Raw genomic sequence first — 27,614 nt, 5'->3', positions numbered from 1 at the left:
GAATCTGATATCAGAGATAAGATCTCTGTCTAATGTATAGATGGGAACCATTGTGGTTGCTTTGAGTTCTTTGAATTTTTAATGGATTGTCCGAAGTTCTGTCAGACATTAATTTGGACATTCTACACACAAAATGAATACAGTAGATAGAAAAAGATAATAAGTTTTACTTCTTATACTGATCCAAACTTCAAATACAAAAATAAAATAATTTAGCAAAAGCTAATCAAAGTTTTCTAAAAATTTTGAAGGCATGCAGGATATTTAATTAGGTGGACACTCACACATCTGAAGACAGTACTCACACTTCTGATTTAATCCTAACTGAACTGAAAAAAACTGTACTGTGAACACATCAATTGTGAAACTCATGAGGGAAGATGACATTTAAACACTAGGGTAAGAGTCATGTATATTTTGACATTTTCTTCACTGCGGAAGAATTTGTATGCCCCATAGTGTTCAATCAAGTCAAAAATACTGATCTACTGTTGAGAATTTAAAACTTATATTTTAAACCCTGCATTTAACTTTTAGCACTTTAAAAACAAATATGTGAACATGGCAAGAAGGTAAGAAGTAGGTAAAGAGAGAGAGGGGGAGAGAGAGAGAGATGGGCTAGAAAGGAAATTGCCTGCATATACTTGTTTGATATATAACCCATTTAATAGAGGATTTTATAAGCTGCAATTACCTGTACTTCTCATGAGAGATATTTTTCTTTCATTCTAGCCATCACAGTCAGACAAGAAATGTGGCACCTTTTTAGTCTTATTAATACCACTGAATGAGGTAGAAAGATGATTTTTCATAAATCACACAGAGTCTGATGTACTCTTTTTAGATTTTCTATAAAAGTGCATGACCAATAATACATTGCATGTTAATTTACATCAATTAAATGCTCATGAAATTTACCAGGTTGCATGGCATGAAGTGGATTGGACATTTAGCTTTAGAACAAATTCAGTGCAAGCAACATCAAGAGTCTTTCCAGTATGATTTAATCTGCCTGGAATTAGAGTCTTACTTAGTCTCTATATGCTCATTTACTCTTAACCAGACCTTAGAAACAGTTTATCTAAAAAAAACACACTTGCATTTCTCTGAAGCTATTGCTTTGTTCTGCAGCTTCTTATATTTTGTTTAAAGAAAAAAATCAACTGATACTATTGTGAAAAAGACAATTTCTTGTCTTTGCAATATTTTGTCTTATTGCAAATTCTTTGCAATAAAAGCCAACATGGCCAATGTTGGTGGCAACCACAGATGGGTTATGGAAGGAAAGTTCTAAGTAGGAAAGATTTACAACATAATGAACTAAGAATGAGGGAATTTTATAAAGGTCACAGATAGTCTAGAACAAGTATCTCTGGTAGTCTCAGGTGGATGGTCCTAGTCAGCTTTTTGAGAGGGTAACCGATTAGAAGTTGATAAAATGCATGTCCAGATTATCTATAGAACAGCTAGATCAGATACTGCTACTACCATAGGGGAATGATAGAGGTAAATGTAGCTATAAAGCTCAGACTAGAAATTAACTAAATTTTAATGCCATTATACCTTACTCTGAAAAAAAAAAGAAAGAAAGAAAAAAAAAATCTACATACTAGACAGTTACTGCCATAATACATGCAGACTAGGTAGTTTGCATAGTCCATTTCCTTCAGAAAAGGGAATGTAAACCAGGTGATCAAACTAAGTATTCAGTCCTTTAAACAGTCTCTTTAAAGTAGAATTCTAAAGCAGAACATTAGGTTTTACTTCATTTCCTGGGGTAGGTTGGTAGCTTAATCAAATGTCATTTGAGAGAAGTCCTGGGGCCCTTGAATAACCTCATAATATTATATTTCTTTCATGTTCAAAATGATTTTTTTGACTAAGGAGTCAAGCTTTGAGTTAACTTAATGGGCAGAGCCTGCCTGCCTGCCTGCCTGCTTTCCTTCCTTCCTTCCTTCTTTCCTTCCTTCCTTCGTTACAAAACCACTGCCACCTCCCTTCCCATAAGGCTCCTATAAGAGCTAGACACAGTGTTGCCCTTTCAACTGATCATATAGGTTGGCATAATTCTTCCATCACCTCTATCGTCCTCTGGAATAGGTACAGTCTTAGCAGACTAAGAAAAGTAAAGGGGTAATTAGCTTCTTATTAGCTAATGTTATTGTAAGGTAGTGCTAAAATATGCTTAAGAAACACGGGAGTTAGTTAGTTACACACCCACAAGAGCTTTAGTGAGTAGGACACAAATCCTAGAGTTTGGATTCATCTTCATGCAGTTATGTTTAGCAACGAGTACTAGATACTATAGTAAAATAGAAGCAAAGAGAAGTAAAATACAGCAGTGTCTAGGAACCATATATGTCACTTGAATGCATCAGAAGGTATACCTTACTTCTCAGGCACTAAAGAAGTTAGAGACAATATCCCAACTGACACAGTATAATCAGTCTTTAGAGAGATTAAAACGATGTCTCCAATCTGTTTTCTTTCAGATATGGCTCTTAATAAATGTAGTAAAGAGCAGCTTTATGAGACTGACATATCCGTACAATACAATGTCAAAATCCTGCAAACTCTCATCATTTTAATTAACAGAATAGTACGGAAGTCAGACTCATGACTGAGTTTTTTAAACCTGTGTAGTAAGGATGAGGGAAGTGGGTGCTGTTAGACTTGTAGAGACAATGCTTTTGCCTGTTCAGTTTTCCCTAACAAGATTTCATGCCAGTGCAAACTTCTTTAAAGATAAAGCATTCTCTTCTGAGTTTGGAGTATTTCTCATCAAATACAGCAATGGTTTTATGAAACGCGCAGAAACACCTTCTTATAAGAGGTCTTGTAAGCTGTTCTTAATAGGACTGTGTCACTACTAGAAAATTAGAACCGAAAGGACTTACGTTGTATACACAGTTCCACAAACTATTTCCCTTCAATCCACAAACCACAGAAATGTATCAATAACTTGGTAAGATAACTTTGACAAACTGTTTAGTACATTCCAGATAAATTCAACTCCTGCTACAAATTTCAAGTTAACAAAGTTATCATATGCTCTATAATTTTGTAAAATAATTAGTAACAAAAGTTACATAGGCTAAGGAAATTTCCTTAAAGTCAAATGCAATTCAAAAATAGGGGGAAAATAAAAAGACGATATTTTCCTGCCTCATATTGCATTGCAAAAATAAAGCTACTTTCCTAATGTGTCTGAGTGAAGAAAGTGAGTATCATGACTTTTACAATGTCTAGGATGCAGCCATCAATAAGAACAATGTTGAGGGTCATAATCAATAACTTTACAAGCCTGAAGTCATAGGCCACCATGAAATCCATTTTGATTTAATCAGCTTTCCTATTTTTTGAGTAAAATACAGAACTTCTGGATTATATCCAAGCAGTGAAGATACAGCAATAAAATGGCTCAATACCGCTTGCACAGTTTTCACAGTTTTTAAAACAAGATGGCAATTTAGCAAAGATTAACATTTAGTTTTCTTCCTTCCCCCACCTTGTGTATCCCTCTCATCCCTCCTTCATTTTTTTCTTTTTTTTTTCTTTTTCTTTTTTTCTGGTATTGCAGTGAAAACTGTGCTCTTCCTAATTAAAGTTGGCTTATGAAATCCATGACTACATGGCCAGTCTGCAGCAGGTTACACATGAAATATTCCTAAATGCTAAAACTACATTTTGCTGAGTTTCCATCCAGCTACAGCAGAAAGCCATTTCACAATGTACAATGAATTTCTGAATTGAATATCTTTTTCTGAAAAGGAAAAAAGACTCTTTCACTTTTTTTTTTCCCTAGTGGACCACTTACCTTCTATTTCTTGGACTTAATGACCATGGTCCAAAGCTTGAGGTGCTGAGTTTTTTAACTGGACAGTTAAAGAGCATGAGAAGCTGCAATTAGGACAACCACCAAAGACTGGAATCAGGCTTTTTTTTATGTTTTGCTAGGTATGTCAAACAGATGCTTGTTTGCATTTCTGGAAACGTAAAAAGAGAGTTCTCTGCTAGTGAGGCCTAACTGTATTTGACATATTTTTGTTTACCTTTAAAGTCTGCATGCAATAGATAAAACTGTGAGTATAGAGATAAAATTTGTATATCTGAAATGCCCGAGAAATTTCTTTTGCCAAAGCAATATTTTCGCTAGAATAACTCTTCCTCTCTTTCCCGTGGTCTTTTGCACCTCCTCTTGAGAGACAAAGGAGGCTCAGAATGATTAATTCAGGTTTCTGCCTCCTGCCTGTCCACATTCGTGCCCTGCTTTGGGAAAAATCCTTAGGATTAAAACTAATCTGTGAAACTACCATACCACTTTATTCGTATTCTTGCATTCCCTCTTTGTGGATCGCAAGGTGAGTGTATTTTTAAGACAAGCTACCATAAAACTGTATGATCCTCTGCTAAACACTTCCTAGTAAAAGGGTAACACAGGGTAATGAACAACAAATTTGAAGTTCCTAAATCTCTGAACTTATAATATTTCAGTCATTATTTTAGATTGGATAATGCTACTGTTTAAACACATTGCTCAGTCTCCAAGTACATAAACTGGTGAAAACAATTAAATGATTTACAAATTGCCCAAATAAGGCAGCCAAAACTTCTGTGTATAAATACACAAGGATTAAATGAAACCCACATTCTCCAATGTCCAAACATGGGAGAGTTGCTGGCTACATAGCGACGATTATCTTCTTCCTGAGAAATGAAGAGTAAAAGACAATGTCACAATACATATTTCAAAATAATTAATCGTATGGATGAAAGACAGTAAAAGTGATTTCCTAATATCTCTTTCTATGAACAAACTGCTCTAGTTGTCATAGATATGTTGTTAAATTGAAAGAAATGAGAAATTCACTCCATAAATATGCAGTTTGACCTAAAGATGATGAAGAAGGCTGGTAGTGGCAATTTCTTCCATATGCCTTCACGTTGATAACATACTCTTCCATTTTGTACTTGCTCAACAAATTCAAAATTTCATAGTCAAAACTGAAATGCTTTCTCACAGTCTACCTGATGTAGAGTTGACATATCTACTGTTATATTTCTATATTTATGATTTGATGTTTCTGAAAGCTGATTATACATCTTTAATTCTGAATTTCAACTGCTTCATTTACTCTTCAGCTAGCTTGTAAGCAACATGCTTCTTACCTCTATATAAAAGAAGGTCTCCTATCACAATGCCTTTGAATATGTTTTTAATCTGAGTTTTGCTTCTGTTAATGCAATGTTCTTCCATCCATACATAATTAAACACTTCTATATTTTTACTGAGGACAAATGACAGGCTTGACTGTTCAATATCCTTTTTTTTTTTTTTTTTGTTGCTTCATTATAGTCTTTGGTTCTGGATGATTTACCTCATAGGTTACTTCCTTCCCTGTGGGAAGTCCTTATTAGGAAGAGGTTAGTGGAGGACCATGCATTTTTTTCTGCTATTTTACTTTCCATTAAATGATGCTCTCTGCTATTTTCTTGAATCTAAACAATGATGTGTATTTGCAATTATCTTCTCTTTTAAAAATTTGACTTACTGTTTCAGCTTCACAGATATCCTGGCAAAGAACTGTGAAGAGAGGGGTAAGAGCTGAAATACTTTCTCCGGGCTGAAGTGCTCTACTTGGCTTAACTACAGGACAGAGAGCCAACTGCTAACATTTTGGATCTAATAGCTTGCCGAAAAGGATCTCTTTTATCACATTAGTCACATTAGTAAGTAGAGATTAAACCCACAATTTATGAAGGATCTGCTGAAGCGAAAGTTAGCATAATGTGAGGATGAGTCATATCTTCTTTGAAAGACGAGTGTTCTGAGAGAGTTTCTTTTCCTCAACTCTAGTACTTCTATATTAATTCTATTAATTTGGCGCAAGCCTGTTCTACCCTCTCAATGTCAGAACACAAGAAGTTCATTGAAATTTCAAAGTGGCAAAGTAGACACAAATAAATTGACATATTTTTCATATAGCTTATGGAGTTCTTGGTGTTCTTCAAAATTTATCAAGATTACAAATCAGCAACAACAACAATTCCAAAAACTTCTGTATGGATAAACAATTTTTAGAGCACGTAATAAAGCAGACATCTTAAGCTTCAGTTAAGCCACTCTCTATTAAAGATAAGAATAAACCTCAACGCAGCGGAAAATTATTTCATGGTTCTTAATATGAAGTTTTTCGCATTTCTTTTTCTAATCTATCTAGTTTTGTTTTGACTAAAGAATTTTTTTAATACTTGGCATGTAGGCTTGATTCTGTACAGGAGTTTCTATTTAATTATAGAAATTTTAATTATAGCATTCTTTAGAAAGACATCTAATTTAAAGGAGAATAAATATTTAAAGTTTCTTCTGATCTTTATTTGTAAATGTAAATGCCAAGTTCAAAGAATTTGGATTATGTTTTGAAATTATTGCTGTATATAACGCTATGTATTTTCTTCTAAATACAATGAAGCTTCAATGAAGCTCTTGTTCAAAATTGTCTTTGCAACTCAGAATGACAGTCCTGGAAATTTTACCATGATGAATCCCAGAGAGTTCCAGTAAATGGAAAACCTAATTCACTTGTGAAGCAGGAGGAAGTTTAAGTCTAATACAACTTCTCACATATCATGGACCTGCTTTTCTAATTATATATCTGGATTTGGCTCCGTCTTGCTGCACATAAGCTATATTCCTTACTCAAATGACAAAAACTTGGCCACAAAGTTTTGCCTTTTGCCTATGGAGGCTGGAATTTACTTATTTAGGTTTACAAAGGTTACAACTAGGAGTTTAAATGAAGCAACTGTGTAATGCTCGATTAGCACAATACAGCAGATATTTGACAATGACAACAAAATACAGAGCATCAATAAGTTCAAATAATGATGTGTGCATTGGCTACCATTTACCTGGTAGCATTGGCCACCATTTACTAGGACAGTAATACATGTTTTCCTTCTTTCATTTGTTTGATACAGAAGCAGAGTTGTCCTAAACCTATAATTTCAGAATATGGTTTTCTTGCCATAGCATTAAATCCTGTATTCTAGAGAACTTTTCTCTTCAGGAAAGGACTGAAGCACATGTTTTATTTTAAACCAAATAAACCTAAATGTATCCTTAAAATTAAGCATTTTCTTATTTGATATGTTTAATGAAAAAAGACTTAGCCATGTACTGAAGTATTCTTCTGGATTAAAGTCTGTTTGCTGAGTATAGATTTTTTAGATTACTTTTTGGATTACAGTCCTCTTCATAGAAACACAGATGGAGCATTCAAATGTCCTGATTGCTCAGATGTCCTGAAGATCTGTAGCCAGGATCTGCTATGGATTTTTTTTTAGTCCAGTCAAAACAGGACTTCATCTGGAAGGTAGCAGATGGAAGGAAGGGAAAAGATCCAGGTTTTTGATCTTTTTTTTTTTTTTTTCATCCAAACAGCTGTTGTTGAGATGACTGAGCTACAGAGCAACAAATTCAACAAAAAGAAATACATCCTAACATATGCTGATATTTGGTATATAGTTAATGAGGCAGACTACAGTCACCTAAGGCTGTCATGAATAGCCACCTCTCACCCGGTGCAATGATGGGATTTTTCAGATTATTGTAAATGAGTAATTTTATTTTGTTTATTTTTTTGACTTTGCATTCAGTCAAGAGAAGAGCTAATCATGGTACAATACTTGCTTTAGTAAGAGTCAGTTGAGACACGAAAGAAAGCAGGCAAAAAAAAGCCATAAAAGATTGGATGGAATTTTACTAAAAGGAGGTGAAAGATGTATCATATGGCTCTGTTTGACAGATTTCAGTTTGGGGCAATAATCTCACAGAAAACTGTTGGATGGGATATTAAATGCAGAAAAAAAATAAATGCGTGCGATGGGATTTACTGTGGAGTTAAAAGAAAGTTTCCTGACTCTTCATTCTTAGCAAAAGATGAGATTACTAAATTGGAGTGAAAGGGTACATTGATCACTTGATTGTCATGACAAAATAATCCTGGTATTATCAGTGATATTTATTAGTGTCTCTGCATCTTTAAAAAACTAATGCAAGACTTTGATGGTTGTTCCCTGAAAGTACACCATAAGACATGTGCTCCATTTTCATTTTCTTGTAAAGCTCCCAAGTTAAAAATTAAACATATGCAAAACTTTGAAAAAGTTACTAATTACAACTTATTAGAGCTTGTTCTACCTAGTAACTTCACTGCTGGAATTCAGTAATTATGAACGAAGGAGATCCCAACAGGCACCTGTTTTACACTTGAAAGCTCAGAATTATTGCTCCACTGTAACACTTTTGTGATAGGTAACATAAGTATAAGTCAAGGAAGGAATTACACAGCAACCTATCTTGACAGGAAAAAACAGAAATGGAATTCATAGTGGATGGGATCTTTTTTTAACACTGTATGAATGCTGGGACTACAATCTCCATAGGTTTAAACAAATTATATAATATGCAAAATCACTACACAGAAACCACATTTACCCTTTAAAAAAAAATGCTGCCGGATTTTTGGATCAAAAATCTTCAAACTATTATATTGTATATTCCAAAAATCTTTGATATATCATATTTGGCTGGCAGAAGGCAATAAAATTTTTAGAGGCAGAAGTAGATTACATAACAGAAAACAATAACAGTCTACTTTTACTTTTTTACTTCTACTTTTTTTTTTTTTTTTTTTTTTTAAGTAGATTGTAATGGTTTCTTTTTTTTTTTTTTTCACTCTTGGAGGAAAAAATGCCACAAGGAAAATCATCCAGAATATTGAAGCATCTAAGATTAATTTATTTTTGTTCTCAATCAAAACAGCCTTCCACCTAAAATAATAAATGCCAGAAATTCCTGAAAATGATGTTACCTGGAAATTAAAGAATTAATGGAGTTATTATGTGGTATCTTACAGTAGCTCAATCTTAAAAAGCATGGATACTGGCAACTTGACCCTTCTCATACATAATTTATCTTATCTGTAGTCACTCAGAAATTTAGTTTTTAAAGGTTGAATGTTGCCAACAATTTTATAAAACTGTCTTGAAGTCTGCATATTACAGCTTTTCTAGATCTAAGGATGGAGGTAAAATAGTTGGTGGTTATCCAAGTGACAAAAAAAGTAAAACACATTATTTCCACCATACTATATATATATGTGTGTGTGTGTACTCCACCAAAACTTATCCAAATATATAGTATTTTCTGAAAAGACCCTCACCCTTGTTCTGAAGAAGGAAAGGTTACAAGTCTTTTTTTTTTGTGAAAATTATGATAAAATATGGTCAAAAATGGCAAAAAAAAAAAAACTATAACATTCACTAAAACAGACAGAAAAAAAAAGTCTACAAGGAAATTTGCATAAACAATGGAATATTAAGCATTACCCATAAAAACAACTTGAATGCCAGGAAATTAAAGCTTTAACAGATACTTCATCACAATGAAAGTTGTGAGATAAAGTGGATTCGTCTCGCAGGAATAAAAAGCAACATGACCAAAAGGAAAATAAGAAAAACATAAAGAAAGCAAAGAATGCAAAGGATTTTCATTAAAGGTGTAGGATTGCATAATACTGCATAGCTCCTTGCAAACAATCATGTTGTTAGAAAGAATAAGCACAGAATCACAGAATAATGTAGATTTTAAGGGACCTCTGGAGGTCATCTCGATCAACCACACAAGAAAACAAAACAAGGAAATAAGGAAAGTACAACAACAAAAATAATTGTAATAAGAAACGAAAAGGGGAAACAAGAGGGAATACATGGGCAAGTATAGGAAAAGGAAAAGCATAAACATGTCGATAGCAATAACTGGATCAAAAACTATGTAATGGGACAAGAGTCAGCTGAGAACAGATTTCTGGTTAAGAGCTAAACAACAAGTCATTCAACTGGAAACAAAACAGGAAGCTTCAAGTGCAGTTTCAATAAATTGTCTAAATAGTTTCATAGCATTCCCAGAAAACATTATGACGTGCATAGAACAAAGCTGGATTCACTTCCCAAGAAGAAATGCATAGCATTCATGATGGAGAACAAATGATAAACATTCCAGTCAATTTTAACAGTAGTATGGAAGACTTGGTGTTAACAGGATTTTGGTGCTCTAGTTGTGAGGACTGGGGGGCAAAATGCAAAACAATCATAAAACCTTAACAAGTTTTTATTCCCCTTTCCTGATCCCCAGTCAAATACATGTTCATAGATGCTAGGATTAATCATATGCTGGTAAACCAAACAGTTCTGGTTTGAAGTCCTCCATAGAGTTCAGCACTAGTGTTGCTTCCTTTTTAAGATCTGGATTTAAATTTTCATCTGGAATCATAACCACTTGCATTCCTGCTGCCAGTGCTCCTTTGACTCCAAGTGGTGAATCTTCAAACACAAGGCACTGGGAAACAAGAAGGTGAGGAGGAGGAGGAGAAAAAAACAGCGTTATTACAAACTCTTCACTGTTTGTTTTACCAAAGAAAGAGTGACCCTGCATACAGCTTAGCAGCAGAGCTAAATTCAATTCCTGGCTCACATACCTTTAATTAAAACAAGCATAAACCTCTCAGTTTGAACATCTGCCTGGTAACTTAAATTCATTTCACTTCAAAAAAGCATCTATGCATATACTTAAATTCCTACAACTGGTCATCCAGATGCTCATAAGTGATTTGTTTTATCCGGATGAGTTTAAGCACAAGATTAAAACAGTTAAGCATATGCTTAAACACCTTGAAAAGAAGGTAATTTAACCCTTCCAGATCAATTTTATCACTTGTCAAATGGCAAAAGCAGTGTCTTCACTTACAGGTGTGACATTTCTTAAATATGTGAGTGGGAGCAAGACTACAATATCTAGGCCAAGAGTAGGATTTGGGACAGAGTTAACTCTCAGAATAGTGCTGTCAGATTCATGTACTGTTTGCTTAATTTCTTTCAAAGCAATAGTGACAAAGAAAAGCACCAATTACACTACAGCGCTACTCTTAGAGGTAATTTGCCAAGAGAGATTGTGGAGTCTCCTCTGGAGATCTTCAAAACCCGCTTGGATGCAGTCCTGCACCACATGCTCTAGGTGACCCTGCGTGTACAGGGGGTTGGACTAGATGACCTCTAGAGGTCCCTTCCAACCTTAAGCATTCTATGATTCTATGGTGCTATGATTTGCATATTTCAGATTGGGTTACAGACGTAGAGTGAGCACTTTTTTTTTTTTTTTTTAATGGTCAGTAGCCATTAATGTGGAAGATAAAAATTTGCTTTGCTTCATAAAGAGTAAAAAAGACATCATCAAACATATATGGTAAGAAAATAGTTCAAAGGCAGCAAAAGCTAAGGATCAACATAAATAAATGAAATAGGCCACAAAGTAAATCAATGAAATGTGCCAAACAGCTGAAGTCAGCCACCCACTGATTTGTGTGTGAAAACATAAGTTCCTCAAAATCTTACAAGCACAAAAACTTTCAACTGGATTTGCAGCAACTTATGTAAAAGCAGGTAGACCATCCAGTCTGATCTTCTATATAATATGAGATGAATCTTCTGGAATTCATTCCTGCATAAATAAGGCATCTCTTCTTGACATCACACAGTCTGAAGTTTGAATTTTTGGCCACAAATAACCCAGAGAAACCTTTGACATTGCCAAGCATTGGAAAATTCTCACCCACAATGGTTTCCAAACCCTCTGCTGTTTTGACTGAAGTTATTATCATATTATCATTTATTAGCTGTACTACTATGATTAATATTAAAATTATTAAACACAAGTCATTTAGATAATTCAAAGCAGGTTTGGAATGGTGTGTACAGGTTTCCCCACACACTTCAGCCAGCGCAGCTTAGCTTTGCCTTATCACACATCTCTCTCTCTCATGCATTAGGTTCTTTGCTACTGTCACTACGTACGAGTTAAATCCCTTCCTGCACACTCAAGATTCTTTTCCTTTCTTCCACAACACAATAGACATGGCAACTAATAGTCATGCACATAACAGTAAGGATGCTTAGCTTTTAACTTTTGATTGAATCCAGATGTGAAGCAGTAGAAGAAAATACAGCAGAATAGCATATATTTTAGGTTCCCAAACACATAACTCTTTCATCAGGAAAGATTAGCAATGCACATAGTTTACCTGCTTTGGCTGTGCTCTAACAGAACAACGCTGTAACCTGTTAAAATTTTATTTTATTCAAAGAGAACATTTTTGCAAGACATATTTAAGAGTGCACTATGTACACATATTTATACTGCAGACTGTAGAACAGAAATTAGAATGTATCTTCCTTCCTATTTTCTTTTCTTTTCAAAATGTCCATCAATATCTCAACTTGGAGCCACTCATGGGAAAGCAAGAGGTCCCTTCTACCTTCCATTTAATAAAGTAAACCTTACCTAGCGATTTTTAGAGAGCAATGGAAGAAACTAATCTCTCTCGTGCCTTTACTCAGTTTACTCAGTTGCTAATTTACATTTTTCTATGCACTCTGGTTTGAACGTTGACATTTTCAATCTGTTGATTATTATCACTGCTCCTAACTACAAGCACACATCCAGCTGATCCTGCAGCAGGATTCTGCCTCCTGTTTTGTTCTTAAAAACGTACAGCTTTGTGACCCAAATCCCTGGTCCCTAAGCTCTCTGTGCATTCCGAAACAGTAAATGAAACCCTGGCACGCTCTGCCTTTTCAAGAATAAGCTTAAGTGTTGCACAAACTGCATTATCAAGGCTTTTCAGAAACTTTTTCTAATCCACCCTGTGCAAGGAAATGCACTTCACCGTTCTGCCTTGAAAAAACTAATTGACTTCCGTGAAGTCACCAAGCTTGCTGTTGGACAGAAGCTGATGATTATGGCAGGCAATATGCATAATGAAAAGCTTAACTAATTCCCTGGAACTAGAAGCAATTAAAACTCTTAATTACCAAAGAAGCCAGGCAAATGACCCATAATTATAGTGCCTTTAATGTTACAAGAAATAAGTGTACTAGGTCTTCTTCCAGGCTTTCTTGCTACTGACACTTATTGTCAACAGCACAGCAACATTTTTAATGGATGACGAAAGGTTTACAAAGGTCACATACAAAATGGATTTATTAACTTGGCTGCACAGAGATGTTAGAAACTGTCCATTGCCCTGGCCCACCCACATACTAAATTTAGAGATATGAAAGCAGCCAAGTTCTTCCCTGCTTTGCATAAACAGTGCAACATCAGCATCACTTCAATTGAGAGAGACAGATGAGATTTATACAGACTTCAGCTGTGAGATTTTGGCATTCTTTCTAAAACTTGTGGCACTGATCAATACTGCTACTGTGAAATCTTTTAGAGGGTAACACTGTGGTAGGACAATTTTTACTCTGGATTGAAGTAGATGCTTAAAACTAAATAAATTAATAAAAGCACACTAATTTACAATTCATTCTAAATATTTATAAAAAATGACAGTTTCACTTAAGAAAAATATAATGATATTTTGATATTAAAACCTTGAAAAACACGTACAGATAAAATGAATGGGCTGGAGGTAAGGGAATCCTTATCACAGAATCACAGAATGGCTGAGGTTGGAAGGGACCTCTAGAGATCATCTAGTCCAATCCCCCTGCTCAAGCAGGGACACCCAGAGCACATGATACAGGGCTGCATCCAGGTGGGTTTTGAAGATCTCCAAAGAAGGAGACTCCACAACCCCTCTGGGCAGCCTTATCAAACAAATATCTTTGATTATATATGACATCATATCAATACTCAAATTGGGGAAGAATGAAACTAAAGAGGGCATCATTTATACACAGGTGGCTTGCTTACAAACTAAACACTACCATCTATTTCTCTTTAAAGATTTCTGTATTTCAGGGATAAAAAATAGCCTGTTTGCAGGTTCTGGTCTCAGTTTGATCTCATGATCTCTTAGACTCTTGATCTCATAGAACTCAAAATATTTGCAGACACTGGGACTAAAACATACATGTAAGCACTTTACATTTAAACCAGGGTCTTTCTGGTAAGAGTATCGAGTATTTCATTTTACTCTCATAAAAAAAGAGAGCAGAACAAAAATTCCATACTTGTTAATTCCAGGTTTCTATATTATATTTATTCTTTTAATTAATTTGCATTTACTATATGCTCCATGGGAAATAACCACTGTGGAAATTGACAGGAAAACATTCAAGATTTTATTTTTCCTGCTATCAATTACCCTTGTCTTTCCCTGTGAGCTGTTCAAACTGATACCACTGTGGGTTATTTTTTCACACTGGGAAAACACTACCTCAAAGATCTTCTATACTATTGAGTCTTAGAGCCAAATTAACATTAACCTGCCTTCTGAGGGCTTAATATTAGAAAGACTCTTCCTGCATCCATAAAATCCATTTCAAAACCATGGCAGGTCCTGGGGAAAAAAAAAGGTACTAAAAGAAAAAAGAGGGAAAAAATTAATAATTCCTACTGAATAAAAGCAAAAAAAAAGTAGAATTATGAGGCTTCATAGATTAGAAAAGAAAAATAATAATGAAATTTCAAAACACATAATCTAAATTAAATGTTGCTAATCTAAAGCCTAAATGGGGAGTAGCCTTGCAGAGGTCCCATTGAAAAGGTGGATAAAGTGGAAGAGATGATTTCCCCCTCATTAATCATAACCTGTTGTTGCTGGTCCTCCTTCTCCCTTCTCCCCCCAGTAGGTCTGGAACATGAATAAATGATGGTAGCCACAGCTAGAAAAACGTTTAGAGCAAATGAATCAGGGAGAAAATCTGAAATCAGAGGTTAGACCTTTGAGAGGTTATCCCACATCTCTTCTCAACTTCTGAACAGGATTAGCCTCCTGCACTTGGTGATAAGGTACAGGAGAGGATTATTACATCTTCTGTCCTCAAATGACACAGAAACAAAAGGCACCAGCATGCAACATGTTACATTTGGTGCATCTTATGGATTCCATCTTATACTTCTGCAACCTCACTGTTTATCAAAAAGGGTTATTCCCCTTCATTATCAAAGCAGTGAAGCAACAAAGACAAATGCTCATTGTAAATTTACAGTCTGGAAACATTTTCTACCATAACCTGCCCTGTATATTCTGCAATTTCTCCTTAAAATACCTTAATTCAAAAGTTACTTGACTGGAAAAAAATGTTCAGACAACATTATGGTCACCAAAATTTTATTTATTTATTTATTTCTTCTATGGAGATCTCTGCATGATCCTACTATTGCACTAAACCTTAGAAGACAATTCACCTTACAACTTTATCTGTGTGCTTTCCATTGGTTTCACAGAGTCTACTGGAGACATTCTAAATGCAGATACTGTGGCTTTCAAGTACCTACGTGTACCCATACCTTTGAGCCAAAAATACGTATGACCATTGTGATGCTACATGCATTTATGGATACATGTGCAATGCAGCCTTGCAAATAAGAATTTAATGCCTTTTTTTAAATCCTATCATATCACACACACACACAAAATCCCCATCGACTTCACCAGACTTTGAAGTGAGCCTATAAAAGAGCCTCAGGATGAATCCAAGTACAGCTAGCTCAGAATTCTGAAATCCTCACAGATTTTGTTTACTACATTGCCTGCAGAACCGGGTTGTCCATCTCTAAAAGGCTGTTGTTTAACTATGTACCCTTTTCATTTTTAAAGTTAAGTCACTGACCTTTCAATGAAAAACATGCATTCTTACTTTCTCCAGCTCATAGCCTGTGGTCATAACTCAAACCTAAAAAGCATCTAAGAAATAAATTATTACTCTGAAAGATAATACTAGCGTAATTTCACCTTTTGTTTTGCTCTACAATTTTAAACTCCTTTCCTTGCTGATTCAACTTTTTCTACCTTTTGAAGAACAGTGCTACCCATGACCTACTATTAGGGTAGGGATCTAAGGATTTTCGTTAATCATGGCATAATGCAGAATGCATTGCAGATCCATCTACATCCCTTGCTAAATAGTGGGATACCAAAAAGTTGGTTTATGGCTTTGGAGAGGTGGTGGAAACTCACAAAACAAAAGGGAAAGCACCATCAACAACTTCACTAATATGTCATAGTATGGCTGTTGCATTATTGTTTAGGTTATTTGTGTTTTCTTTTTTTTCTCCATTTTGATATACAAAAAATCTAGGAACAGAGAAAAATGGATGATAGCTTGGTGACCCATTTACCAGAAGACTTGCTTAAATACTATTGAATACATGCATTTTAAGTAGTTATAGTATTTGCAATTTAGGCCTCCCAGTGTGTTAACCGTCTGAAGAATTAACAAAGAAACAATAATGAAATAATTTGATTATTGATTCCAATTTTTGGACTTCTACTCTTTCCAAAAATAGTTGGAAAAAGTTTCAGTAGCAGTAATGAATTACACTACATTTTATTTTAAAGATGTATGCCAATTTAACTAGTCATGGATAACAAAATCCTATTAAATACATTGTTTAAGGAAGTTATGCAGCTTGCAGTCCTCCAGGTTAGTTCTACTATAGAAAATAAGCAGTAAGCTAGGATTATTTAAATGATGTGCAAATGAACAAGCAAGCTGGGAATTTGCTTGTAATCAAATGAATTAAGCACACTAGTACACAGAATACTAGCTACCAGTCACCACTCTTTACAACGCAAAAATTCACGTAAGCCAGTTCATAAAGCAGTATCCTGAGGTGGACTAGAAGGAGTAAAACAGTTTGGAAGGGGAAGAACATGGAGAAATTTCGAGTTTCTTGCTTCTATTCAGGACTCAATCAAGTGAAAGAAAGTGCCTCTGAGACTGACAGCTGGACCCAGACACTGCGACTCTGTGAAGCACAGAGAAGGTCACATTTACATGCGGGGTTATTCCGATCATTCCGGATGGCTGGAGCATTCTTTTTATAGAGGATTGTGTGTTTAGATGACAACACACTAAGAACTTTGTATGGCATCTTGTGTTACAGGCCTCAAGAAATTCCCAGGCATTTCTGAAACAGTGTCCAATTATCTCAAGAGCAGCAATCTAACTCAATCAACTGCAGCTTGCAATAGCAATAGAAGAGTATTGTTCGTTTATGGAGGACACGAGGCAAATACTCAAGATGCTCTGCACTGAGGGCAACTGATACTGTTTAACACACTTTTTAATGCATCACTTGTCTTTAAAAGTAACCTAATAAAGGATTTCTGTGCCATGAAATAGTTAATCTAATCTAATAGTTAATAGTAACTGCATTGCTTTTCTTTCACACAAAATACACTTTATAAATTTACTAAGACCGGTGAATTTTTGTGACAAGTAATACATATGCATATAAATGCATCTTGGTTCCTGATTCACAGAACAATTTACACTGTAAGGGACCACCACAAGTCATCTACTCCTACCTCCTACTCAGAGTTCCAGATGTGCAGGGTTGCTCAGGGCCTTGACCAGTTCTTAGCACTGCCAAAGATAGAGGCTCCACAGCCCTGGTCTGCAGCCCGTTCCCATATTCCATGACCCTTATGGAAAAGACAACTTTCCTAATATTCAGGCAGGATTTCCTGCATTCCCGCTCGGATCTGTTCCTTACTGTCCCTCCCTATCACTTTGCACCCTGACCTTACCTCCTCTATAAATGCAAATGAGAGCTTCAGACACGAGTAAAGTCTCTCTACAGCCATTTCTTTCCAAGCTGAACAAACCCAATTCTTGCAGTCTCTCCTTGTGTCTTATGTGCTTCAAGACCCTAGTCTTTCCAGTTGCTTTGCACTTGTGTACATTTTGATGAATCCAAACTACGTCTCAAACTGAAGCTGGCAGTTGGTATCAAAAGTAATTCCTGAGTAAACACAACAATCTTTTTGTCACAGGGAATGTCAGATATGGCACAAGCAGCTCAAAATGACCAAGCACCCGGCTCTTTTGGTGCAACCAGACATTGCCACTTGCAGGAGCCACAGAATTTCCGACAGGTGACCCATGTGGAGCTACCCAGAAGAACGACACCTCATGCTGGCTCAGATCACTTCTTCAGAAAGACACTCATCTCAGGATGGGAAAATTACTGCTAACATGGAGCACACAAAGCACTACTTTGTACCTATAACCCTCATATTCACATACTTATTCAGATGTATATTCAGATATCTTTTTAACATGTGCATTTGGGACTTTTTGGCATTATTCTTATTGCAAAAATTCCGAATAAACAGTTGTGATGGTTTTGTTTTATAAGGAGGTTTTAGAAGGTTTATTCTGCACTAATAGCTTAAAGTTTTATTCCTGTAAAGCTTACTTATCTTTTTTTTTTTTTTTTTTTTTTTTTTTGGCTTTAAAAACAACTGCTCTGCTGTAGGAGATATTAGATTCTTGTTCTGCTTTTTAGAGCATCTCCAGTTCATTTCTCACTTCTTCCAGCTCAAAACCAATGAGAAACTGATATTGTACGTATTATTTGTAGGTAAAAATAATTTAAAAAAATCAAATACATACAGTAAACAACATAAATTTCAAAGTAATTTCTATCTTATTTGAATTTTCAATGCATGTGCATTCTTTTCCAATGCATGTGAAACCAAAGTGTTTTATTTGTAAGTGGCAATATTTTATGGATAGAAATATGACAGTAACATACCAATCAGAAAAGGGTGTTAAAAAAAGCCAGAATACAAGCACTACAAGCACAAATATAATTACTTTCAAACAGCAAACAAGTTCGAGATTTGAAAGAGTAATGTACCTATGTATCTGGTGTGTATTTTAGAAAATATTTTCCTATCCATTTTTTTTGAAGCTACATATCTTTTGACAATAATCTCATTTTGGCTTATGATCTCTCCTAAATATAGCTCCCATCAAAATATGAACTTGTATACTGAAATGTAAGCTGATTTAAACATCATCTCTAATGTTTCTATCTCCAATGTATTCTATCATCTCTGGCAGAAATTTTTAAAATGACCTGTGAGTACCACACATACTTCAAAGAAAGATTTCCTAACATCTCCAATAGAGAAAGAAAGGTTGAAGGGAAACATCTATCTTTAAGACAGGCTTTCACTGGGTGTGGAGAAAGCCATAGAAATGGGACTATTTTGTTTTATTTCCAGCAGAGCCTTCTCTCCGACCTGTACATCACACAGTGCCACTGGCCTACAGTGAATCGGAAAGATGTAGCTGTGTTACGTTTTAACTCTTGGTGCTCATGAAGAAAAATAATTATCTTTCAAACGTCAAACTAACAAGGTATTAAAACAAAGTTGGAAAAAATATAAACTGCTAACTTGTGCAATTTGGGGAAACACTCGAACCTTAAATATCTAGTGTAAACTGCTGTTTTGTGACTTCTTAATGAAGAAATGTAGCCATTTTTTAATGGCACTGTTTGAATTAACCAAGGGCACTAAACTTACAGTAAAATGTTTTCTTTGGGGGAAATAAAATGAAGTATATAAATATTTTTCTCTAGAGTACAAGATCAACTGGCTATACTTTTCTGTTCAGAAAGTGCGCAGCCACACCATGGTGCAGAGACAGCCCCGTAATCTGGGCTTCCTACATTTAAAGGTTGGAATGACAAACACACAGAAATAAAGACAAAATACACTGCTAAATTATCATTACAGAACCTACGACGAGGTGATAAGCTGTTCCATTAGGAGGGGACTCAATCACCTCAGTCCATTTAAGCACATTGCATTTCTTCACAGTTAAGTCAATAGCAAATCCACTTCCCTATAAATTCTTGTGTCAGGCTAACTAACTATATGAATAAAAATACTAAAGCCATCTGCAACTTACATCAAGGGTGAGTTTGAATAAGGGATTACATGATGGTAACATGCATTTGTTTTGGAGGATGAGTTAAGCATTCTCTCCAGAGCCTTGCCAACTTCCTTCTTTTCCCTTTTAAAATCAAATTACATCCATTTGTACACTAGCATAACTACAATGGCATCCTGCAAACAGTGATTTTACATCTTTCTAACCACTATGACACATGAACTGAAGGGAACCACCCGTATTACTGCAACATGCTCGGTCCTGAAATTGGCATGGCCACAAGTACTGCTGAGAGTCTGGATAAATTGACAGGCAGCGGAGTGCTATGAGCAGCTTTTTGCTGATAACTTGGAAGCTTCAGCTCCCAGACAGAACTTAAGGATTCCCAGGGGAAACTAGACTGTAGCAGGAATGTCAAGGCGACAAAGCATCGCTGCTACACAATCCAGTCAAAGACTACTGGCTACTACCAGAAAAAATGCTGCAACTACAAGAAAAAAAAAAAAAGAAAAAAAAAAGAAAGGAAAGGAGGAGGACAGGCCAGGTAGAAAAGCAAGGGACAATTTCAAACACATCATGACTCGGTCAGTATACATGATACATCTCAAGTGATTTTATTCCAATTGCTTCTGAATAGTAGTAGTAGTGTTTTCTCTCTATCCTATTTTAAAACTTTGCTAATTTATTTCAACTATTCTAATAGGATGCAAGTAAGGTTAAGCACTGACTAGAAAAAAAGTTATAAATCAGATGACAAATATAATACCTAGGGTTTCTCTTACATTAAATTTCTCTTACATACATTATCTTGGGGATATATGTTTCTGGTCAGCAGGTCTTGAAGGTGTAGCTAAACCTGCTTTTGTATTCTTCAAAAGTCTGTAAGCCCTTATCTTAGCAAGAAAAACAATGTGAGGAATGGCACTAAAATTTCTATTTTCTTTGTTGACCCTGCACCTGCAGATAAAACACTTCAATACTAGCAAAGAACAGTCTCAATGATAAGTGAAGGAGTAAAAGCTTTATGGAATATAATGAGGTAATGCATTAAAACCAGAGAGGAACAATTATTCTTTCTAGAATTAAATTTCTGATAACCTTGGGTAGGTAGAGCTTTAATCTTGTTACCAAAAGCATCAAAAGAGAGCACTTTAGATTGAGGTGACATTTTTCTCATTCTGAGTTCCTTTAGGTTTCCAGGATCTCCTATGCACAGGTAGAGAGCACAAACTATGCTCTCGTGACACTAACTGCTGTTCTCAACCAGATATTCTTCTCCTGTTAAACAGTGGCAGTTCCCCTTTCAAATCCACACACTGCAGAGAGTCACTCAAGGCTTTCTTCACTCCTGTGTTATTCCTGACTTTCCTCAACCTCTAAAGAACCTCTCCTTTCTGCTTTGGGTGCCTTCCTAACCCAGCTTCTTAAAAAAAAGATGAGGATATTGAGTGGATAGTTTTTAATTAATGAAAAGCCTTCCTTCCAAATCTTCTTTGGTTATGAAAATAACATTACCAACAGTAACGCCAAAGATGATGAATATTAGCAGCCAAAATTATTTCGACAGAGAATCTTAGATGCATTTCCATATATACAAATACATATATGTGTATACACATATATACACACACATGAAGCTAGACCACATGATGAAAAGCTCATCTCCACACACACAAAGGAGCACAGAGAAAGGACAGCAGAAGAAGAAACCCAAATATACTCTGGATCTGGTTACTCCCAGCCCATCACAGGAGAGAGAGCAGCCCATGAGGGCTCAAAAGTGCAGCGCCCAGTCCTGGTTTCTCCTGGGACATCAGAGGAGCCTTCAGGCCCAGAGGCCATGGGAGACTCCCGTGCACTGCGCTGCGGGAGAGGATCTCCCTGGGTGCCATAGCGAGTATCTAAGCACAGTTACTGGTGGTATCCACATTGCCTATATATGTATGTTTCACACTAACAGACCTTCATCCTCACCAGCCAGAAGAGAGGAACAGGATGAGATCACAGGTGCTTTTTGTGTTTGTGTGGTGCTGTGCTTTCGGCTTGTGCTGTTTCATGTGGCTGGCCAAGTGTATGTGCCTATATATATGTAGTCAAGTTGTGTCTGTGCGACTACTGGGAGCATGTGCTCACCTCTGTTAGGCTATGGGCTTCAGCAGTTGCCTACAAGCACAAACATTTTATATATCTCTCTATATATCTATATTTATGCATACATATATGCTCTACATATTGAATTTATATATAAATATAAATGTTACATATATTTATATAGAATTATATAAATGTTATATAAATGTATGTAACATTTATTTTTATATACACATTCAGTGTATATATGTATATGTATGCTCTCTTTATATAAGAGCAAAGGTAATCAAATGGCAATAGATATAACAATTCAGGAAGGACTGGAAAGAGAAAGGTTTCTGTGACACTTTGTAAGGACTGAAATGGAAGCCCACGGTGATTGGGATTTGGCAGGAATTAAAAATGCTGTTCTTCAATTTATTACAAAAGTACCACCAGGACAGCATTCAGCATTATTGGGAGAGCATCAGTAAAAAAAGCTAGAAATAGAATGCAAAATATTGAATATTGTCTATGCTAGTAAGTTCAATGCAATTCAAACATACACAATGATATTTTGCCTGCCTGATTGACTTATAATTGAAAAATACAATGGGTGAGCTCCCTGCCAAATTTCCCAACAGATTCAAGAAAATAACTAGCAATTCATATTCCAATCTTCTTTAACAGGACTGATTCACATTAATACATCTCCAACTTGACTGAATTTATGTATTAGACAAAGCATACTGATATTTGTACCACTTGTCTACTTCTTCTCCACATGCTTCCACCCTAGAAACTGAATCTGAAGAGGGTATTCAGGAAAAAAAAATAGGAAAAAAAAAATCTGCTTTTGTTGTTTGAAGTGCCGTTTTTCAGTCTATTAAAATCTATTTCTGAACAATTAAATTAGAGGACTTACTCTGGACACAAATAATTTTCCACACTTTTTAAAACAATGATTGTATCAGCAGCCAAACTCTAGATACTTCTAAAAAGTTGCTTCCTGAGCCCTTTTCCTAAAGGCATCCTACTCAACTTTGTTGTTCCACTTGGAATATAGGGCAAACCTGTTTGGTGTACCTGTGCTTAAAAGCGACAAAACAAGCACATTCACAGGATCAACAAAGGTGAAAGTGTGAAAATGGCAGATTTAAGCTCTCAAAACCTCACAGGTTAATGGATACTAGGAAAAGCTTTAGAACTCAACAGAAGGCTTGGCACTTCACTGTCTGCACCACGAACTTGCACTTGTTGAAGAATCACGGTTTTTTTTTTTTTTTTGAGAATTAAGGTGATTTTTGTTTGTACTCTCCACAGAAGTAAAAAAAAAAAAAAAAAAAAAAAGGCAAACTGTGCAAAAGATCCATAAATAAAGACATTTGCAAATACAATGGGACACATGCTCAAGTGGAAGAGTACTGAGCCTTATGCTGTGTTTATGAAGACATGTAAAAAGGTGGGTTATTTTGTTTTGTAAGGCAGCTTGAGCTTTTTAATATCTCTAGTCATTCTAGACTATCGATTGAGATTTATTAACCTATCAAACAAAAGCAATTTTACAACACATACAATTGCAGTTCATTCCAAAACATTTATTGCTCTGTAAAAGAGAAAACCTAGAATCTCCTTAAAGAATCTGTCTCTTTTTTTCTCCTTGAAAGGAAAGCGTGTTAGACATAAGGAAATCTTATGTGACACAAAAACAGAAAGGAGAAAATGTTCATGAACCTATAAACATTTTTAAGATAATAAAAGCATAAGGTTAAAACAGTTTTTTCATTTTTCTCTAAGAAAAAAAAGTTTGGTGTCTTTAATTTTTGTCAACTTGAATAGGAACACAGAACTTTATGAGAAATGGTTTAGACTAGAGGTGGTGACAATGTCCTCTGCCCCAGAGGTGAAGTAAAATACCCCCTCATGCTTGGGCAATGTGTATGGGAGGCAGAAAAGAGCAATAGCCCCTTGTTTCCTTTTTATATGCTAGCTACGCATCTCCCTAAATATAAGTTAAAACTAAAACAAGTGTTAGGTTTCTATACATTCTATATATTCTAAAAATAGAATAGAACACCGAATGAACAGGTCATAGAATCATTATGGTCGGAAAAGATCTTTAAGATCCTGTTTAAATACAGAACAAAAATTCCTCTGCCAAGAAAATTAAGTAATCGTGAAAGGCTAGTTGGTTCATAAATTAAGTATATAACGTATCTGTTGCGAAAAAACCTGATTATGAATTTCTGTTGCTATTTAGTGTTCTAACAGCTAACACTTCTCAAATATGCAAGGAATATGTTTGAAAAGTTCACCATGCATTAAAATAAGGAAAGAAGAAAACAGAAGGACATTAGTGAACTTGAAGTGCAGTTGCGAGCCAATAAGTGAGGGCTGAAGCATGTACCTTATGAGGAGATGCCAAGGGAACTAGGCTTGTTCAGCCCAGAAGATGGAAGGCTTCAGGAAAAGCTAATAGTAGATGCCCAATACCTCCAAAGAGGTTACTGAGAATTGGTAGCCAGGCTCTTTATCAAGGTGTGCAGCAGAAACATGTGAAAATGGTCATAAACTTAAAACAAGAGATGCTCTGATGAGATTTAAGAAATAAAAAAACATCACGACAAGGGTGGTTAAGCACTGGAATTGGTTGCCCAAAGAATTCATGAAGTCTCCATCCTTGGAGGTTTTTAAGACCTGGCAAGACAAAACCCTGAGCAATCTGATTTGAATTCAATATCGACTTACTATTAGGGGGGTTGGACTAGATACTTTGAGATACTTTACTTTTCTTTTATGGAAGAGTAAAACATAATGTATTCAGTAACCTTAAGCATCCCTTTGCTTCACTTTCTAATCCCTCAAAGCATTAAAATAATTCCTCAAATAATATTGGTACAGTGGATAATGGTCTTTCATATCTACTGTTCAATCAATTAACATCTAAAAGAAGCCCTGAGTGTAGGGAAATGTTTTCTTTCTTGTACACTTCATTTCCTGGAATCTCTGCAATACAGTGGAAAAAAAATCGATAAATATTTAAAGAACTGAAAGATTTTTCTAGCATAGCTCTACCATAAAAGATGATGATTCTATGACAACATAAGCAATATTCATTTTAGACATCTCTTGATCCCTTAGTCTATGCCTAGACTATAAGCACATCCTACTTCCTGACTCAGGGGATAGGGAAAATAGTAAGACAAACAGGATGTTGCCAGAAGCCAATCAAGGCAGATTTGTTTCAAAAGAGCTGCATTAAAAAAATGGGAAGAAGATACTGTAGATCAAACCCTATGACCTGCAAGGAAACTAGCCTGGTAAACTTAAATGGCTCTGACAAAGGAAGGTATTTTGGAAGGAAGATATTTATTAACAGACTAAAATAGAAGGACTAAGATACCCAAAGAGCATGAACTAGCCATCAAGTTTCTCTTTTAGGGATGGAAAATGCATTTCTAGAAATGAGTTGCTGCATATTGTGGCAAATTTTTCTTATAATCTATCTAATTCTGTTCAAATTTATGCATAACATGCTGCTTGATTCCTAACAGGCAGGACCAGTAGTTTCTTTCAGAGGTTTTTGCAAGACTGGGGACTTGCACACCATACACTATATATAGAAAACAACAATAAAAGAAAAGAGAAAAGTGAGACTCAATTTAAACATGTTATTTTTACTTTCTTTTCCATGCTGCTGCTGCTCCAACGTTCAGCCTGATCCTAAAGCAATAGAGCACAGCATGTCACAAGTATTATTATGTCTTCGTACTGCAGAGAAACTGAAATCCTTTTATTAAAATACAGCATTCTGTGATGGATTTCTCAGTGACATTGAGCCCAAAGCTCTTACTAGTAATCACTTTACACAAACCCAGATCACATACTCAACTCAGACAGGGGAGCTAAGGACTCAGTTCACAGTTTTATTAAAAGTACTGTAAAAGCTGGTGAGATTGACTAGTTCCTTCAAAGAATGGGCCTTTTTCCAAATTTCTGTGAGAAATTATATTGAATGCCTTTTCTAAAAAAAAAAAAAAGATCACTTATTGAATATTTTAACTTATATTCATCTTTCATAAATATTGCATTATTAAAACGAAAACAGTCCCCAAAACATCAGAGAAACAATAGATATTACACATAATATTCACCATATTAAGGAAATTTAAGTCATAAAGAGTAGTTGTAAAACAACATAACAATTAGGCTCACAACAAAATATCAGTAAAACAGTCTTTCATTAGCTTACTCAAAGTAAATCATCATCTTTCAAGCACAGTTGCTCTTCACCTGATTGTAAGAAAAATCAAACAACCGGAGAGAGACACAGACCGTAATAGATTGTCCAAATGCCTTAGAATTACTATTTAATGCCAGACACAATAGAGGATGAAACTCCAGCACCAGTTCTCCTAAGGAAAACCTCTTTGCTTTGAGGAAGACATGTCAAAGCACACATTTGTGGTTGACTCAAATTTCTACTATCTATCTTCACAGGATTTTAAATTTAGACATGTAACATCCTCCTAAATGTTTGAGTTTTTTGCTGTGATATGAGCCCTGCCACACCATCCACCAATCCTGAAGAGATGGAATGCTTACCCTCAAACACGTTAATGCTTTTACTATTTTAGTACATACGTCATTAACTTAATGTACTGTTTCCTGACTCTTCATCTACACTCCCTAAAAAATGGTTGGGAAAGCATTAAGAACAAATGGGATCCTGTGCACTATTAACTCTTCACAATTTATAATGAAGTTATATAGATTAGTTTAATGCAGTCACAAATTCAAGTTTTTCATTTTCACCTTCAAGACCCTATATTAACTTACCCACAATTACTGTATGGCTTGCTTTTATTTCCTTCTACTCCCTAGGCATCCTCTATCCTTTCACTTAATTGCGTTCTTTATCTCCTTCTCCCACTTTAAAGTGTGTGTCTTATATCATGCTGACCTCTGGTGCTTTGCACAATCTCCATGCAGACACTCTTCACCCTTCTTTTGAAGTATCTTAAAAAAAATACACTCTTTCAGGAATCACTGGTATATTTTCTTCTTCCTCCCCTTCTTGTTGCTGAAGCTATTAACTGAAATTTGTCTTGTTTAAACCACTTTTGCTCCTTGAAAGACCAGTGCAGTAGAGAACACAGCTGAAAGCTAACGCAGAGCTGGCTGATTCAGTTCCTAATTCTATCAAAAATGACCTCTCTTAACTCCTTAATCCTGTGGAAAATTGAGGGATGATACTTGTCTGTCTTCTTCTTCTTAAACTCGTTTAATTATAAAGGCATAAAGTTCATTAAACGGACACCAATCAGCAGAAAAACAAAGCACTTAGCTTCCACGAGCTCTATTTGTACTCTTAAAATCTTACAAGATTAAGCATATACCATATTATTCTGCTAATTGATCAGACCCAGTTCCATGACTCTCGTTCAGCTTATATCAAAATGATGTACACAATGAATAGTGCAAAGTAAAGAATCAGTGATTGGGCAGAATGCACACAGAAAAATGGGAAGCTTGGAAGCATTCCCAGGTCTAGCAATGGTCATAGTATGGCATAGTATCCTTCTGGCTTGTCAGACACCTGATTCCGAGACACCAAGCTTCCTAATTCAAACACCTTCCTTTTAAAACTCCTGCTCCACCTGCTCACACTCTCCATAAAAATTATCAGATTAGTGTTACAGCAGTTATTAGTGCAATTAGAAAAGGTAACTATTTTCTGAGGGAGAACGGTAAGAAACCCACATGCAAGTACTGTTTTT

The 27,614-nt window shown here is 35.6% G+C and overlaps 1 protein-coding gene across 1 annotated transcript in view; it reads right to left on the bottom strand.

The window, feature by feature from the left end:
• Positions 1 to 10,156: 10,156 nt before the first annotated feature.
• Positions 10,157 to 27,614, bottom strand: part of PUDP (pseudouridine 5'-phosphatase) — a 65,208-nt gene continuing 47,750 nt past the window's right edge. The window contains exon 4 of the mRNA XM_088520248.1: positions 10,157 to 10,402. Within this exon, the coding sequence (XP_088376374.1) occupies positions 10,226 to 10,402 (177 nt within the window). The 3' untranslated portion in view covers positions 10,157 to 10,225. The remainder of the gene's footprint in view (positions 10,403 to 27,614) is intronic.

Source organism: Tinamus guttatus, unplaced genomic scaffold (genome assembly GCF_059628265.1).
Source record: "Tinamus guttatus ecotype Peru unplaced genomic scaffold, ASM5962826v1 Tinamus_guttatus_pri_ptg000083l, whole genome shotgun sequence".
Classification (NCBI taxonomy): domain Eukaryota; kingdom Metazoa; phylum Chordata; class Aves; order Tinamiformes; family Tinamidae; genus Tinamus; species Tinamus guttatus.
This window is presented reverse-complemented; position numbering and strand designations above follow the sequence as displayed.